A 16,082-nucleotide genomic window follows, 5' to 3' on the forward strand; every position below is an offset into this window, starting at 1 on the left:
GAGATAAGCCAATCTCAAAAAGCCAAAGGACGAATGATATCGCTGATAAGTGGAGGTTGACACATAATGGGGGGGAGGGAAGGGTTAGAGTTAGGGTTAGGGAGGGGGGCAAGTATGGAGGAAGGAACTACTGTATAGAGGGTAAAGAGGGGTGGGAGGGGTGGGGGGAAGGGAAAAAAATAACAGAATGAATCAAACAACATTGCTCTATGTAAATTTATGATTACACAAATGGTATGCCTTTACGCCATGTACAAACAGAGAAACAACATGTATCCCATTTGTTTACAATAAAAAAAAATAAATAAAATTAAAAAAAAAAACAAAAAAAAAAAAAAAAAAAAAAAAAAGAAAAAAAAAAAAAAAAAAAAAATAAAAAAATCATTGGATAAAGCCTACCGAAACACCTGCTATGTGGTAATATTGAGCTGTAAGTTTCTGCATACAGTCCTCTGGTAATGAAAATAATCAAGAGTTGAAAACATAGTAGGGGTATTTGTGAGTTCCATTATATTCCACTAGATTCTCTTTTTTTCCCTATGGAGTTCACATTGTGGGATCACAGAGAGAGTTCTACTCAGCACTTTCACTGTAAGAAATTCTTTAGGGTATATAAGATGCCAAAGATACATGTTTGTAGATTTAGAACTTTACTCTAAACATGTCCTATTTTGTCAATGTTTAAGAGAAAATTGATAATTCCATAGGTTCAAGTGCACCTTCATAAAGAAACTTAAAAATAAATATTTATAAATCCCAGCAAACTAGCCTTTTAAAAAAACTTTGCTTATTCAATGTGGTTTGCTTACGAAAGTTCAAAATGAGGCTATATACAGGAAAATCATTTAATTTATTTTGCTTTCCAACCAAGACTTCCCAAGAGAAAAACAAGATGAAGTCTTGGAAAAATCTACAACTGCACAAAGGCATAATGTCATGCTACAGAACTTTAGAAATCTGTATTATGGGATTTACCATAGTTTATAGCATAAGAAAATTAAAAAGATAATAAAAGAATGATTTGGCCAATACTTCATATTTCTGAGTATAAATTGTCATGTTTAATTAGACTATAGAAACTCATACAAACACGTCTACAAAATGGTAATTTGTGAACTGCAATGAAGACATAAAATAAGCTTCATGCATGTGGTCCTATGGACAGAATTGCCTTCCTGAAGGCCTCTTTGATGTTTTTGTTTCTGAATCTGTAGATGACAGGGTTGAGCAGAGGGTTGAAGATAGTGTAGAGCAGGGCAGCCACTTTGTCTCTCTTCAGGGAGTAGCTGGAACTGGGCCTTGCATATACGAAGAGCAAGGAGCCATAGAAAAGCATGACCGAGACCAGGTGGGAAGCACAGGTGGAGAATGCCTTGCACCTTCCCAAGGCTGGGCGGATCCTCAGGATGGCCAGGAGGATGTTGAGGTAGGAGATGAGGATGGCGAGCAAGCAGGAGAGGACAGTGAAGCCCACCAAACTGGAAAGGATTATATCGTAGACCTGAGTATCCGTGCAGGACATTTTCACCAACCGCAGCACATCACATAAAAAGTGGTCGATGACATTTCTACCACAGAAACTCAGGCGGAAGGTGTTAGTGGTATGGGCTATGGCATTCAGAAAGCCTCCTGTGTAGGAGCCAGCAACAAGTCCAGTGCAAACAGAAGCAGACATGGTGCCCGAATAAAGCAATGGCTTACAAATAGCTGCACAGCAGTCATAGAACATGGCTGCTAGAAGGTAGCGCTGGGTGTGGGCTGCCAAGCAAGAAAAGAAAAACTGAGCCCCACATCCAATCTAGAATGTGCATTTATGATCTAAGAGTGTAGGGTTATATACAGAGGCAAATCAGAAATCCAAGAAAGACTGCCAATCAAATAGTATGTAGGTGTATGCAGATTGGAATCAATTATTTTGGGAGGTGGATACCAGGGATTGAACTCAGGGGCACTCCACCACTGAGCCACATCCTCAACCTTATTTTATACTTTATTTAGTGACAGGGTCTCCTGAGTTGCTCAGCACCTCACTTTTGCTGAGGCTGGCTTTGAACAAACAATCTTTCCTCAGCCTCCCAAGGCACTGGGATTACAGACATGAGCCAATGTATCTGGCTGGAATCCATATTGATTAAGATAACCAGGGTCTTATTAGATAATCACAAATACTCCCAATAGAATCATTTGCCACTGGGGGTCTGCTGATTTGCCCAATAAGATGAATTCGGTGAGGACAGTATGATTTCCCACTTCTGTAACCACAAAGGAGAAAACCTGCATATCATAATGAGGGGAAAATAACTTAGTGATAATTTATAGTAAGAAAAATAAAGTATGCATCAATTAATTCCACAACAATTAGAAGACCTGTGGAATTTTCTTCCTTATTATCTAGAATGATAGAACTTCATTATGACTTAAGAAGAGCAGTGGAATTGGAATTAGATTCCTATTTTTAAATATTAGCTTCCAGTTTTTTAACTCTTCAATGCAAGGCCAGTCCCCTATCAAACAGGGGAAAAGAAGAAAATGGCTTCCTCACAGGTGTCTGAATGATGCAGTTGCGTGTCTAAACACTCATGCCCCTCTTTGTACATAGTCCCTATTCTGAAATTTTCTTATGAATCCAGTAATTTGATGGTGTTTTTATGAATACATTTCAATCTTCAACTCAACTTCATAAAGTGAGTAGAGTTATGATCCTTTTCTAACAGTTGAAATAACAGAAGCAAAAAGTGCTTAAATAGAAAGTCCAAGATCACAGAGCTGGTGAACAGCACAGTTCATGGTGAAACCTAGAATTCTCTTCATTGTGGCATGTTTGAAATAAATCAGTCTTGAAGCAAGACATGGAGCTTTTATTCCCTGGCGGGACCTAGGAAACCAAGCAAGTCGCCTCTTCATCCCTTAGATCCTGACCACTTACTTCTTAGTACACCTAAACTTTATACTCTTCAAGTAAAATCTAATTATTCATAAAAATTAAGATTCTAAGAATGTTTGTTTCTGCCAGTTCAGTTTTATGTGTGAATTACAAATTCAAGACATCACTTTTTGTGATTTTTTTATCACTTTTTTATTTTTTTGGGGAGATATCACTTTTTCTGGTTTTAGCACGCTTTAATCATACTACATGAGGGTGTGGCATTCCAGAGACCTCACTTCTTGGCTTGCACATGCCTATTGTCTCAGAGCATCCTCCCCTGGTCCTTTGGTTGGTGCCCACACAGAAGAGGTATTCCATTGTGTCCAACATTCTCTTCTAACAAGGACACAAAAAAATTTGATTTGAGCCCACACGAAACATTTTATTTTAAAGTAATCACCACTTTAAAGGTTCTGTCTCCAAACACAGCCACATTCTGAGGATCTGTACATTAGAATTTCAATATGAATTTGGGTGGGGGAATAATTCACCCCATAACAACTAGGAAGGATTATGAGTTTCCTCATGGATGAGACAAGGAATATTAACCTGGAGACAGAGAGGGAGAATGGTGATCAAATGACAGGGAAAATAGTTAGATACCATAGGATACATTTGAGAAATGTCTAATTAGTATAATTGGTAGAATTTCTATTATCAGACATTGATCATAATGTGACTCTGATGCACTGGGTCGACTTTTCATAGAATTCTACTCATATATTCATACCCTAAGAAATTCATTATCCTCAAATTCCAGATGGACTCTAATTGAGTCTTTGGAGACTGGAATGCACATTCCCTACTGCTGTGTGGGAGGAATCTCAAAGGATAGCTGAGGAATGCATATATTGAGTCCAACAAAGGCATGCCTAGACTCCAGAGAGCAGGAAAGGTTGCTATTTGCAGGAACTGGCCTTTCTGATCAAAGGTAGGTCCTGGGGGTCAGTTCAGCAAAGTGATTTGGCCTCTCTCTGACATCAGCTGCTGTTAGAAGGGGGATAGAGTTTCATTTGGCACCTAATGGATCATTACTGGGACACACACAAGTGCATGCACACACACAAGTGCATGCACACACACACACACACACACACACACACACACAAACGCACAGTCACCGCTAAATCAGATTCCACCTAATGACGTTTTAAATTTAATCTGGTAGTAGAGACAGATCACGCATATTTACCTACTCAGTGGCAAAACAAAGATAGCCAAATAGTGTGACATGCTGGAGATCCTAGTTGTGCTCTGCCCTGGATTCTTCAGACTTCTAAGATACTCATTTTCATTACTTGGTACTGATTTTCAGGAGCCAGAGGGTTGTGTTATTTCCACACAGTACTGATTGCTCTTCTTTGAAGAGTGCAGGGTAAGATGAATAGCCATACCCACTCCACATAGGAGGCTTCAGTGCCATGAGCTCTGACAGTTCTGTGTCTATTACTTCATGACTTCATAGTAACTGACAAATTGTTTCATATTCCAGATGGATCTCAGGACTTGAGAATGAGTCTTCTTTCTTATTTATCCTTTTTTTATATATAGTGATACCGTATACTGTAACTGGCGAAGTGCATTGGCTTGTAGATTTTTATCTGAAACAGTATGAACTAGGTTATAAATATCTAGGTTATAAATAGGTTAGAGAAAGACCCATAAAGCCATAAAGGAAATTATCCATTATTCATTATAGAAATATTTAATAAGGGTTCCTTTGTTACTAGGACCTGTGCTATACACAACATTATATTATTACTATTTTTTGATAGCAAGATATTATTATTATTATTATTTGATAACAAGAAAGAGCTCTTTAACTTGGGAGTGTAGCATTGTGGTCAGCAGGAAGAGACAATTCACTAAACAAGACTTAGAAGATGTATCCTGGGGAAAATAGGGAAGTGTGAACAGAGAAATAAGGATGGAGATCGTTGGCTGGAAGTGATGAAGGTGCATATAACAGAGTTCTTAGGATGAACTTTAGTCAGTAAATGACATTTGAAAAAGATTCAAAGGAAAATAGGGAATGAGCCAAGCAACTATCCTGAGAATATGAATCAAGTAGAAGAAATGAACAGTAATCTTTGATCCCAGGGTCAAGTTGTCATGTTGGTGGAATTGTGATAAAGTTGGCAAGGCTGAAACATGGAAGAGGAATGGCTATTGAGATATTGCCCCTTGTAGACTCAGTCATGAATGATGTCTTGACTGTGGTAATAAATTTGATTTTCACTTAGAATGAGTTGAAAATTTTATAATTTTTTAAATACAAAAGTTCTGCTACCTGCTCTCTCCATGTATTTTAAGCATTATGCTGGATGCCGTGTTGAAATAGATTATTGGGGAACAAAGCTTGAACCTATTTTAGTACTCGGTGCAGAAGATGCTGGTGTTTGGAGCTGGCTGGTAGCAGTGTAGGTGGTTAGAAGGGCACAGCTCAGGACAGGTGAGGACACCGGTTTCCTGGGTTAATGAAAAGTGGATGGGAGACCAAGAGGTAGGTTGATTCCCGATTTTTGACACAACAAACTGAAACACTGGGACTTCAGTAATTAATCCAGTAAATAAACAGATCATCTTTTGGAAGCAAATATTCAGAATGCAATTTAAATGTGCTAAATTAATCACTACTTACTATAAAATGTCAGCACTGAACAAAGCTTAGCTATCTTTGTTCAAATTTTTAACCTGAGAAACATGTCTAGGAAATCCATGGAAATGTTTTGGAAGTTTGTAAATGCTCTAAAGCTTTGTGGGTCTATGTGTGTGCATATGCATGTGTGTTTGTATGTGTGTAGGAAGAATCATCATCATTTGCATCATGTCCATGAGAAACCGAATCATTCCAAAAATTTCAGAGCACTAATTATTTGCAGATAGAGAAATGAAGGACTATAATGATTAGAGAATGTGCACAAGCTTACAGTATTTTTTAGGGAAACAAGAATGAAGTTGCAAATCTTTAGATTTACATGGTGTCACATGCCTGTAATACCAGTGGCTCTGGAGGCTAAAGTAGGAGGATGTCTAGTTTAAAGCCAGCCTCAGCAACTTAGTAAGGTCGTAAGCAACCTAGTGAGACCCTACCTTAAAATTTTTAAAAAATGAAATAGGAAGGGCTGCAATGTGCCTCAGTGGTTAAGCACCCTTGGTGTCAATTCCTGGTACCAAAAAGAAATAAATAAATTTTAAAAAACTACATAATTTTCCTGCTTTCCATAATTCACTTCAATTAAAATTAGGACATTGTCCCATTAGGCAAAGATATGTTTATAGAAGGGTACCTACTCTACTGTGCTGCACTGTATTACAATATGAAATTGTCTGTTTTTTTCTTGAGGGATTATATAGGAGATGTTAACGAATTGGAATCATATAAGGCTGGTGCTTGCAAGTCTCAGAAACTTTTCCTGTGAATTGTGCTCCTGAAAGGAGATGGCTCCCCTAAGATCACATGAATGATCAGGACTGGGGAAGTGTCCCAATTACTTTGCACTTTAATGCCAATCACTCTTTTCAAATTATAAGATTTGATGAAGTCACATCTGTTTATTTTGGTACCTGTTTTCTATTAGTGTTTTTAAAAAGAGTTATATCTAAACATCAAAGCTGACATAGAACCAAGAAACTTCCTCTTATGCTTTTCTCTGAGGGTATATATTTCAGTTTTTCTTCTTATGCTTTTAATTCACTTCAGGTAAATTTTTCTGAGTCCTATGAGATGGGTTGGAGGGCAATTTCACTCTTTGGCAAGTACTTCCCAGTTTCTCCAGCATATACTCCCCGCCCCCCAGTTTCTCCAGCACATACGAAACCGACTCCCGTTTCCACATAGTGTATTTATTTTTGGTGACCTTTCAAAGATTATTTGAATGTATTGATTTCTGGGAGTTTGAATTTGTTACACTGGTCTGTGTGTCTGCTTTTATGCAGTGTGATACACTGTTTTGATTACTGCAGCTTTGTATTATATGGGGGGTTTTTTGGCTCATTATTTCTGTTTTAAAACTTTTATTTATTTTTATTTTACATACTGCATTTTGATTCATTGTGCACAAATGGGGTGCAACGTTTTGTTTGTGTAGTTTGATAACAGAAAGTGTACTGCCTCCAGCTTAGTTCTTCTTTGTTATGATGGTCCGAGTTATTGGGGACATTTTGTGGATTCAAATAAACTATAAGGTATATTTTTTTTCTACTTTTGTTAAAAATCTCATTACAACATGAATGAACATGTGGGACATTTTAAGTGAAACAGGTCAGAGAGAAAAACAAGAACTGACTGATCTCACTGAGCTCTGGAATCATAGACACAGACTAAAATGCTGGCCCACAAGAAGCTGGGGAGCAGGGAAATGAGGAGATGGTCATGGGCACAACCTCTCAGTTGAAGATGAGCAAGTCCTGTGGGTCCAATCATTATACATCATGCAAACACACAACAAAAACATGATGGCTGCAGGTAACAATACCATATGGAATACTTGTAATTTGCTAATATATATTCTCATCATAAAAAGGAAGGCAAAAACATGTGAACCTTAAAAACATTGTATGAAAGCAGATGAGAAAATTTTCAGCATTTAGCAAAAATCCGAATGACTCTACAATTTGGCTCATATTGCCTCTTTGTAGAACTTGACCTTACTTATTTTCTCAGGATGCTCAACTTTCATAAATTAGTTTAATTATTATTCTCCCCCATAGAATAGAAACATTTACCATTTGTTCAGTGCATTTTCTTTCCAGGCTTTGTCTCCTCATCTTATTTATGTAATATTGAAAATGCTTTATGTTTTCAGAGGTTAATAGTATAGTTGGGAGATGATTAAAATACTTTTCTAAGATTACAGAGCTATCAGGAAATGGGATCATAATTAGAACCCAGAGAGCATTTCAGTAACTCAGTGCTTCCTGTGCTAGACCTGTCCACCTTCAGCTGAATTTTCTGATATGTGTGGTTATCTTAGCTCATTTGAATGCTGGATCAATCGAGTAGCTCCACCCCATGTCGGTGGACCAGCTTCATGTCATTTTAGGTGATGGAGAGCATGACCAGGTGCCTCAGTCTCCTGCAAGCTAGCCCAGGATGATTTACATGGCATTTACAGGATTCCAAAGGTTAGGAAGATTACAGAAAACTTCCTGAGACCTAGACTTGTAATCTCCATGAGTCTGCTTACCTCAACGTATTCATGAAAATGAACCACCTAACTAAATCCACAATGTAAAAGAAAAAATCCACTCTAGAAATCAATAAGAAATTATGTTTTTGAAACTATAACACATAGATTATTGGATCAGTGATTAATTCATTTTTTTCTTATAAAATTAGAATTTTGCTACTACGTAGAATATGATCTAATTATGATGCACACAGAAGTCAGAACCATGACTAAAATACTGCATATTTTAGCAGAGAGTCCGCATGCTTTCAACTAATTTATTAATTCACCATATCCGAGACCAAAAAGCTTTAGTGTAAAAACGTAGATAGGAAACACTTATTACCAAAAACATATTTTGAAAAGTTCTTATCTCTTCAGCCTTTCCAAGAATTTTGACGATGAAGTTATGCAAATACAAAATTCCCTATAGGGGAGAGACTGGGACTAATGGCCTTATTCCTGTCCTCCAGTATAAGGCTGTATTGTGTACAATCTGTCCTAACTCTATCTGGGATTTGTTTTTTTTTTTAATACTAGGAATTGAACAAAGGGGCTCTTCATCACCGAGTCACATGCTCAGTGCTTTTTATATATTCTTCTGAGACAGGATCTTGCCAAGTTGCCTGGGGCATTGCCGAATTGCTGAGGCTGTCTTTGAACTTGCAATCCTTTTGCCCCAGCCTCCTGAGTTGCTGGGGTTACAGGCATGCGCCACCGTGCCCGATTCTACCTAGAATTTTGAATGCTTCCCTTTTCTGTCTTTACTGGAATCCAGGTCTCAACAGGTGACAAGAATGAGTTTTCCTCATTCATTCTGTGGTTACATTAATTCTCATAATAGCTCCAGTCTCTGTGGGATTAAAGACTAAAATCAATGTATCTTCAACACATCGTGACCAGATGATGCTCCAGGCAAGTCTAAGGCACTTCCCTCCACCCATCCTCACTCAGTCTCTCTTAGGTCCTTTACCCCACCAGGCTCTCCGTGTACACTTATTATGGTGTGAGTGCTCTCCACTTGGTCCTTACCCCAAACTGGGAGGTCATTGTTATAAATGTTTGTCATTTTTATGACTCATTTAAATTCCTGAATTTTCAAATATTTCAAAATTTTCTGGGAAGATTTGAATAAAAGACTAGAGAATATACTCTATGATTCATTTACTGACTTTCAGTCAATCCAAAAAGTAAGGTAATTCTCTCTGAGCATTTATTTCCACTTTTTCTCAACTTTTATTTGAAAATGAGCTTAATAACCCTAGATGTGTGTAGACAAGTGATAACATAGTAGAGAAAGACCATAGTAACCATTGTGGCTATCATCAAATATGTTCATAGGTTATTACACAAAAACTATAATCTGAGATAATTGTACTCATGTTTGAGCAGATTCAGAAATAAAAATCATACTGTGCACATGCTTGACAGCAAAGCACTATGTAATCTAAGATCTGTATAATTATTATGAGGCAGTCAATCATGTTATAACAGATTCTCATTGAAATCATAAACAGAGGAAAAGTGTTAAGAGAGGGGTTGCAGTTTCTGGAACCTCACATGTAGGACCAAGGGTCTGTGCTGCATTTGCTCATGAGAACATATGAGTTGTGTAACAATAAAGAAATGCAGGAGTCTTCATTTTACTACAACATTATCAATTAAATTATCACCTCTTTGACTAGCATCAGCCACACATGGAAGGCAAGGATACCATGACCTCACTTTCTCACAGGAATGGTACAAGGGGATGTTGAAGTGCTAGGTGCCACCCACGGCCTGCAGTAAAACCAAGCTTGGTTGAACTAACAGGGAAATCTGGCTCTCAGGAACTGACAGTTATGGAAAATTGCTCCAGGTTGCCTAAAGCATGTGTTTACCCTGCTGTTGGTTCACCACTGGAGTTTGCATACAGGCCTGGTTGTGACTTGCGAGAGCCAGAAGGCTTGCTTACCTCCACCTTTAATCCCGGTTTTTACGAAGCTCCTACTGGTCCCTTTTTATCCGCACCACTATAAATAAAGAAAGCATGGGCTCCTTCAGTTGTTAGAGCCAGGCTCTACTGAGTGGCTCAACCTGTCACCCCCTATTCTAAAGATAATTCTGACTCCATAGCTCCAAGGGAAATAAACATTTTTAACATTGAGATACAGAGTAAGCAGGCCTTTGGTTTGTTTATTTTTTTTTTTTAAGATTTTAAAAATTTGTAGTTTAGTTGTACACAGTAGTAGAAAGCATTTGGACACATCATACATAAATGGAATACAACTTCTCACTCTTCTGATTATACACAGCTAAGAATCATGCTGATCATGTAATCATATATACACATAGGGTAATAAGGTCTGATTCATTCTACTTTCCTTCCTAGTCCTATAACCCCTCCCCTCCATTCACTGCCCTCTATCTAACCCCAAGGACATCTATTCTCCCTAACCTTATCATGAATTAGCATTCACATAGCAGAGAAAACATTTGGCCTTTGCTTATTTTGTTTAGCATGATATTCTCTAGCTCCATTCGTTTACCTACAAATGCCGGAATTATATTCCTTTAGGCTGAATAATACTCTATTGTGCATATATACCACATTTTCTTTATCCATTCATCTGTTGAAGGGCATTTAGGTTGGTTCTACAGTTTGGCTCTTGTGAATTGAGCTGCTATAAACATTGATATGACTGCATCACTGTACTATGCTGATTTTAAATCCTTTGGGTATAAAACAAGAAGTGCAATAGCTAGGTCAGGTAGTGATTCCATTTCAAGTTTTCTGAGGATTACCTATACTGCTTTCTATAGGTGTTTCAAAAACTTGCAATCCCAACAGCAATCCATGAGTGTACATTTTCCCACATCCTCGCCAACATTTATTATTGTTTGTATTCTTGATAACTGCCATACTGACCAGAGTGAGATGAAGTCTTAGAGTAGTTTTGATTTTCATTTCTCTAATTGCTAGAGACCAAAGGTACAGAATAGAAGACACAGAGTAAACCCACAAAAATACAGTCCTCTCATACTAGAAAAAGGCACCATAAATATTCATTAAAGAAATGATAGCTTCTTTAACAAATGGTATTTGGAAAACTGGAAATCCATATGTAGCAAAATAAAATTAAGCTCAAAGTGGATCAAATCAAAACTCAAATCAAAGTGGTTATGCACTAGAACAGAGACTCTGTGCCTAATAGAAGAAAACATAGGCCCAAATTTTCATCATTTCAGCTTAGGATCTGACCTCCTTATTAAGACACTTAAAGTACAATAAATAAAAGCAATAATCAAAAAATGGGATGGATTCAAACTAAAAAGCTTCTTCTCAGCAAAGGAAACAATAAGTAATGTGAAGAAGGAGGATACAGAATGGAAGAAAATCAGATTCTGACCCAAACCCACATGCTCTTAAGGTACAAATGAAGTCCTATAATTCCAGATCATAAGCAGTAAAACAACACAGGCATTCTAAGAGTTCGGGACTTAATTGATACACTGTTTATTTCTCTTAATAGTCATTATCACTAAATTATTTCCCCCTCATTATGATATACAGACTTTCCCCTTTGTGGCCATGGAAATAGGAAATCGCACTGTCCTGACTGAATTCATCTTGTTGGGCATCTCTGCAGATCCCCGGTTGCAGTCGATTCTCTTTGGAATATTTCTGATAATCTATTTGCTAACCTTGTCAGGGAACATAACCCTGGTTATTTTAATCAAGATTGATTCCCGCCTTCATACACCTATGTACTATTTGATTGGCAGTCTCTCTTTTTTGGATTTCTGGTACACTTCTGTATATGCCCCTAAAATTTTGGCTATCTGTGTCTCAGAAGATAAGCGCATTTCCTTGGCTGGATGTGGGGCTCAGTTTTTCTTCTCTGCTACTGTGGCCTACACGGAGTACTACCTCCTAGTAGCCATGTCTTACGACCGCCATGCAGCTATTTGTAAGCCGTTACTTTATTCAGGTACCATGTCTGCTTCTGTTTGCACTGGGCTTGTTGCTGGCTCCTACGCAGGAGGCTTTCTGAATGCCATAGCCCATACCGCTAACACCTTCCGCCTGAGTTTCTGTGGTAGAAATGTCATCGACCACTTTTTATGTGATGTGCTGCCGTTGGTGAAAATGTCCTGCATGGACACTCGGGTGTACGTGATAATCCTTTCCAGTTTGGTGGGCTTCACTGTCCTCTCCTGTCTGCTCGCCATCCTCATCTCCTACCTCAACATCCTCCTGGCCATCCTGAGGATCCGCTCAGCCTCGGGAAGGCGCAAGGCATTCTCCACCTGTGCTTCCCACCTGGTCTCGGTCATGCTCTTCTATGGCTCCTTGCTCTTCGTATACTCAAGGCCCAGTTCCAGCTATTCCCTGGAGAGAGACAAAGTGGCCGCCCTATTCTACACCATCTTCAACCCTCTGCTCAACCCTGTCATCTACAGCTTCAGAAACAAAGACGTCAAAGAGGCCTTCAGGAAGGCAATTCTGTCCATAGGATCACATGCATGAAGCTAATTTGATGCCTTTATTGCAGTTCACCAATTACTATTTTGTAGGTATGCTTGTATGAGTTTCTGTAGTCCGATTAAGCATGATAATTTATATTTATAAGTGTGAAATATTGGTCGAAATACTCTTTTATTATCAGGAATTCTGTTCTTCCCTTCTCTCTTTTGCTTTCTGGCCATGAGATGGATAGTTCTGTTCCAGCAGGTCTTTCTGCATGATGTTACCACAGATCCAAAGCAACAGGGTAAATCAACCACTGACCAAAATATCCAAAACTATGAGTCAAAATAAACCTTTGTTATAAGTTGATTATATCAGGAACTTATTATAGTGATGGAAGCTGACTACCACATTTATAAAGTGAAAGGATTTCAAGTTCATACAATTACTAATTTATTTTTTCAATTCATGAATAACAAATACTGAATATTGATGCCAAAGAGTTTTTCTTGGAGAGGACTGTCCTTTGTCCAGAACATTTGATCCTACTTTACATTTTATTCAATTTTGGTCCCATAAATATTCATGGGAAAGTGTTATGATTCTTTTTTCCAATAGAAAATGGCGATAATCAGCAGGCCAAATAGCCCATCTCGTACAGTGCCTGCCTCTCATGCCGGAGATCCGGGTTCGAGTCCCCAGCACTCTGAGATTGTGGAAATAACAAGCAAATGAAAATGGCGATAATCCACCCTTGGTTACACAAACAGGACACTGCAGGCACACATACCTTCTGAGTTCTCTGAAATCCATTTACACACCTGTACAGACATACTTGAAGAGTTGGACTCTGAATTTATCACATTCAGGAGACCATGGTAACCTGTAAGCATATTCCAGTCAGTTAATGCATTATCCTCCTAGCTAAGGTGAAAACTTCATATTTCAATCTAAAAACTGGTTTTGATTCAAAGTTATTAAAGTTTGTGTTTTTGTATTTAGAGGTAAACTTATTTGCCTGGAGCTTTTTTCAACATTTCACTTTGCACAAATAATTAGAAACTAAACAATGAAATAATAAGGACATTTAAGTGATATACTTCCCAAATAGGTGTTCTCCCCCCAAAAAATCTTGCAGAATAGCATCTTGATAAATAAGGGAGTCAAGTGGGAATGAACTATCAATATGTCTGTGATATCTTAAAAAATATGAATTACAACTTAGAACAAGAAGCTCTGAACAAGGGTAGAAAATGTAATTTCAAGAAATGCAGAGAACTTCTATCTAGTCCTAGTGTATTCTACTAGAATACACTAGTTCTACTAAAACACTATACTAGAATAGTGTTCTAGTTCTACTGTCTATTTTCTTCTAAAAAGTACACACTGCTTCATATTTTTAAATTTCATCTTTTCTCATACAACTCTTGTCTAATGATCAAGCAATTTCAGGCATATGATACATTCAAAGTACCAATATTTAAAGAATAATTAGTTGTGATTCATACTTATAAGTGTATATGTGTGTGTTTGTATATGTAGTCAAACAATGTGTGTGTGTGTGTATGTGTGTGTGTGTGTGTTTGAATTCCAGAAACACTACTGTTTGGTTTGGTTTTCCCCATTATATACATATATATATATATATATATATATATATATATAAATGTAATATCAAATTCAAACTTGTTAAAATCCTCTAACACTGAAGAAGAGAAGAGAACAGAAAATTACTGGGAAATGTATGAGATTGAGCAATAATGGTATGAACTTACATGAATAAGGCATAATGAACCCCAATCTTATATATAATGATAGTACACCGATAATCAATCTCCAACATTTACCTAAAATATAAAACTAAAAGAGATCTAGGGGGTTTTTCAAGATGGCGGCCTAGAGGGTGGCTGCATTACGTGTTTCTCCAGAACTCAGGATTCAAGAGAGGAGATATTGAGACGCTTGGGACCAACTCAAAGTAGCCGGGTGACTCTCACCCCCTGGGGGGGCATCCCGGATGGGACGGGGGTCCCGGAACGCAGGAAACTTTGTGAAGTAGAACTGCCGGCGAGACGCCCCTCCCCCCGCTGGAGCGCCATAGAGGAGGCCGCTCGGCACAGCGCTGGGACTCGGAGCAGCCACTGGGGCTCCGGCGGCTGCCCGGGGGAGGAGTGGCGGGGAGAACTGTGTGGACTCAGGACACCGGGGCCTGCCCTGAGGAGGAGGAGAGGAACGTGGCCACTTGGATTCGGAGAGACTGCGCCAGAGCTGCAGGCGGTTTCCAGAGGAGAAGCCGCGCGGCGAGCCATTTGGAATCAGAACGACGCTTCTGAACCCCGGGGCCTGCCCTGAGGACAAGGAGGAAGAGGAGCAGCCGCTTGGATTCGGGTGACTATACGGCAACTACAGGCGGTTGCCAGAGAAGGGGCTGCGTGGCGAGCTGTTTGGACCCTGACCACTTCTGAACCCCGGGGCCTGCCCGGAGGAGTAGGAGAAGGAGGAGAAGGAGCGCGGCGGGTCCTTTGGACTCGCAGTGACTGCATTAGCGCTCCAGGCGGCTGCTCAGAGGAGAAGGCGAGTGGTGAGTTGTTTGGTCTTAAAGTGACAGCTCCTGAACACAGGGGGGCTGCCTGGAGGAGAAGTGTGGTGGGACGCTTGGTCTTGAGGGACCACACCAGAGCTCCGGGCGGTTGCCCAGAGGACCCGTGCAGCGGGTCACGTGGATTCAGAGCCACTCAGAGGGACTGCTCCTGAACACCCGGGGGGTTATCTGGAGAAGGAGGAGGAACGGGCAGGGTCACTTCGACTCGGAGTGATTGATTGCCCCGGGCTACGGGTGGTTGGTGGGAGGAGGAGGCACGAAGTGAGTTTCTTGGACTCCTAGTGACCGCACCGGCATACTGGGCGGCTGTCTGGAGGAAGAGGCCTGTGGCGGGTCTCTGGGACTCAGAGCGATTGTTCGGGGCCACAGGTGGCTGCTCAGAGGAGGGGCCACGCAGCCAGGCGATTAGGTGCAGAACAGGGTCCCAGGATCTAGGAGGCTTCTGGGTGGAAGAGCCGCACAGAGACAGGCTTAGGGTGGAGCGAAGGTTCCAGGCCTGCGGGCAGATTCTCTGAGGAGGGGCAGCCTAAGGAGATTCATCTGTGAAGGGTGAGGCTCCCAGGCCCAGGAGGTAGGGCCGGGCCCCTGGAAACTTTGCAGAGGAAGGCAGCCCAGCCCAGGCAGTAACTGTAAATTGAGGGGAACCTCTAGGAGGAAACTGACCAGCGAGACCTCCCCACCGGGTGAGTCTTCCCTGCTGGGTGAGGTTTCCCACAAGGACGGTAAAACCAGAGACTCAGGCCCAAACAGGCCTTGCCTCAGCCCACAGCCTAGGTCCCCTTTGGATGACCATTGGTCAACAAGTGGAGGCACCTCTGCCCACTAGCAGGGAATATACCCCACCTGAAGGCCACCACTCCTAGAGAGGCAGCTTCCTTGTGGAGCACCGCATTATCAACCTCCTCCAAGACTTCAGCCTACTGAAGGCTAAGA

At 40.1% G+C, this 16,082-nt stretch overlaps 2 protein-coding genes across 2 annotated transcripts; one reads left to right on the plus strand and one right to left on the minus strand.

Annotated features, from left to right (window-relative positions):
- Window positions 1–1,141: 1,141 nt before the first annotated feature.
- LOC306639683 (olfactory receptor 9G4-like) lies at window positions 1,142–6,765 on the minus strand (the record flags this gene model as incomplete). Its single annotated transcript, XM_079103462.1, has 3 exons — window positions 1,142–1,798; window positions 4,484–4,557; window positions 6,690–6,765. The coding sequence occupies 3 exons, from the start codon at window positions 6,763–6,765 to the stop codon at window positions 1,142–1,144; spliced, it is 807 nt and encodes a 268-aa protein (XP_078959588.1).
- Window positions 6,766–11,668: 4,903 nt separating this feature from the next.
- Window positions 11,669–12,607, plus strand: LOC306639684 (olfactory receptor 9G4-like; the record flags this gene model as incomplete). Its single annotated transcript, XM_079103463.1, has 1 exon — window positions 11,669–12,607. One exon carries the CDS (start codon window positions 11,669–11,671, stop codon window positions 12,605–12,607), a length of 939 nt encoding a protein of 312 aa, XP_078959589.1.
- Between the last annotated feature and the right edge of the window lie 3,475 nt (window positions 12,608–16,082).

The sequence above is a fragment of the Sciurus vulgaris genome, assembly GCF_902686455.1.
Source record: "Sciurus vulgaris genome assembly, chromosome: 11".
NCBI lineage: Eukaryota > Metazoa > Chordata > Mammalia > Rodentia > Sciuridae > Sciurus > Sciurus vulgaris.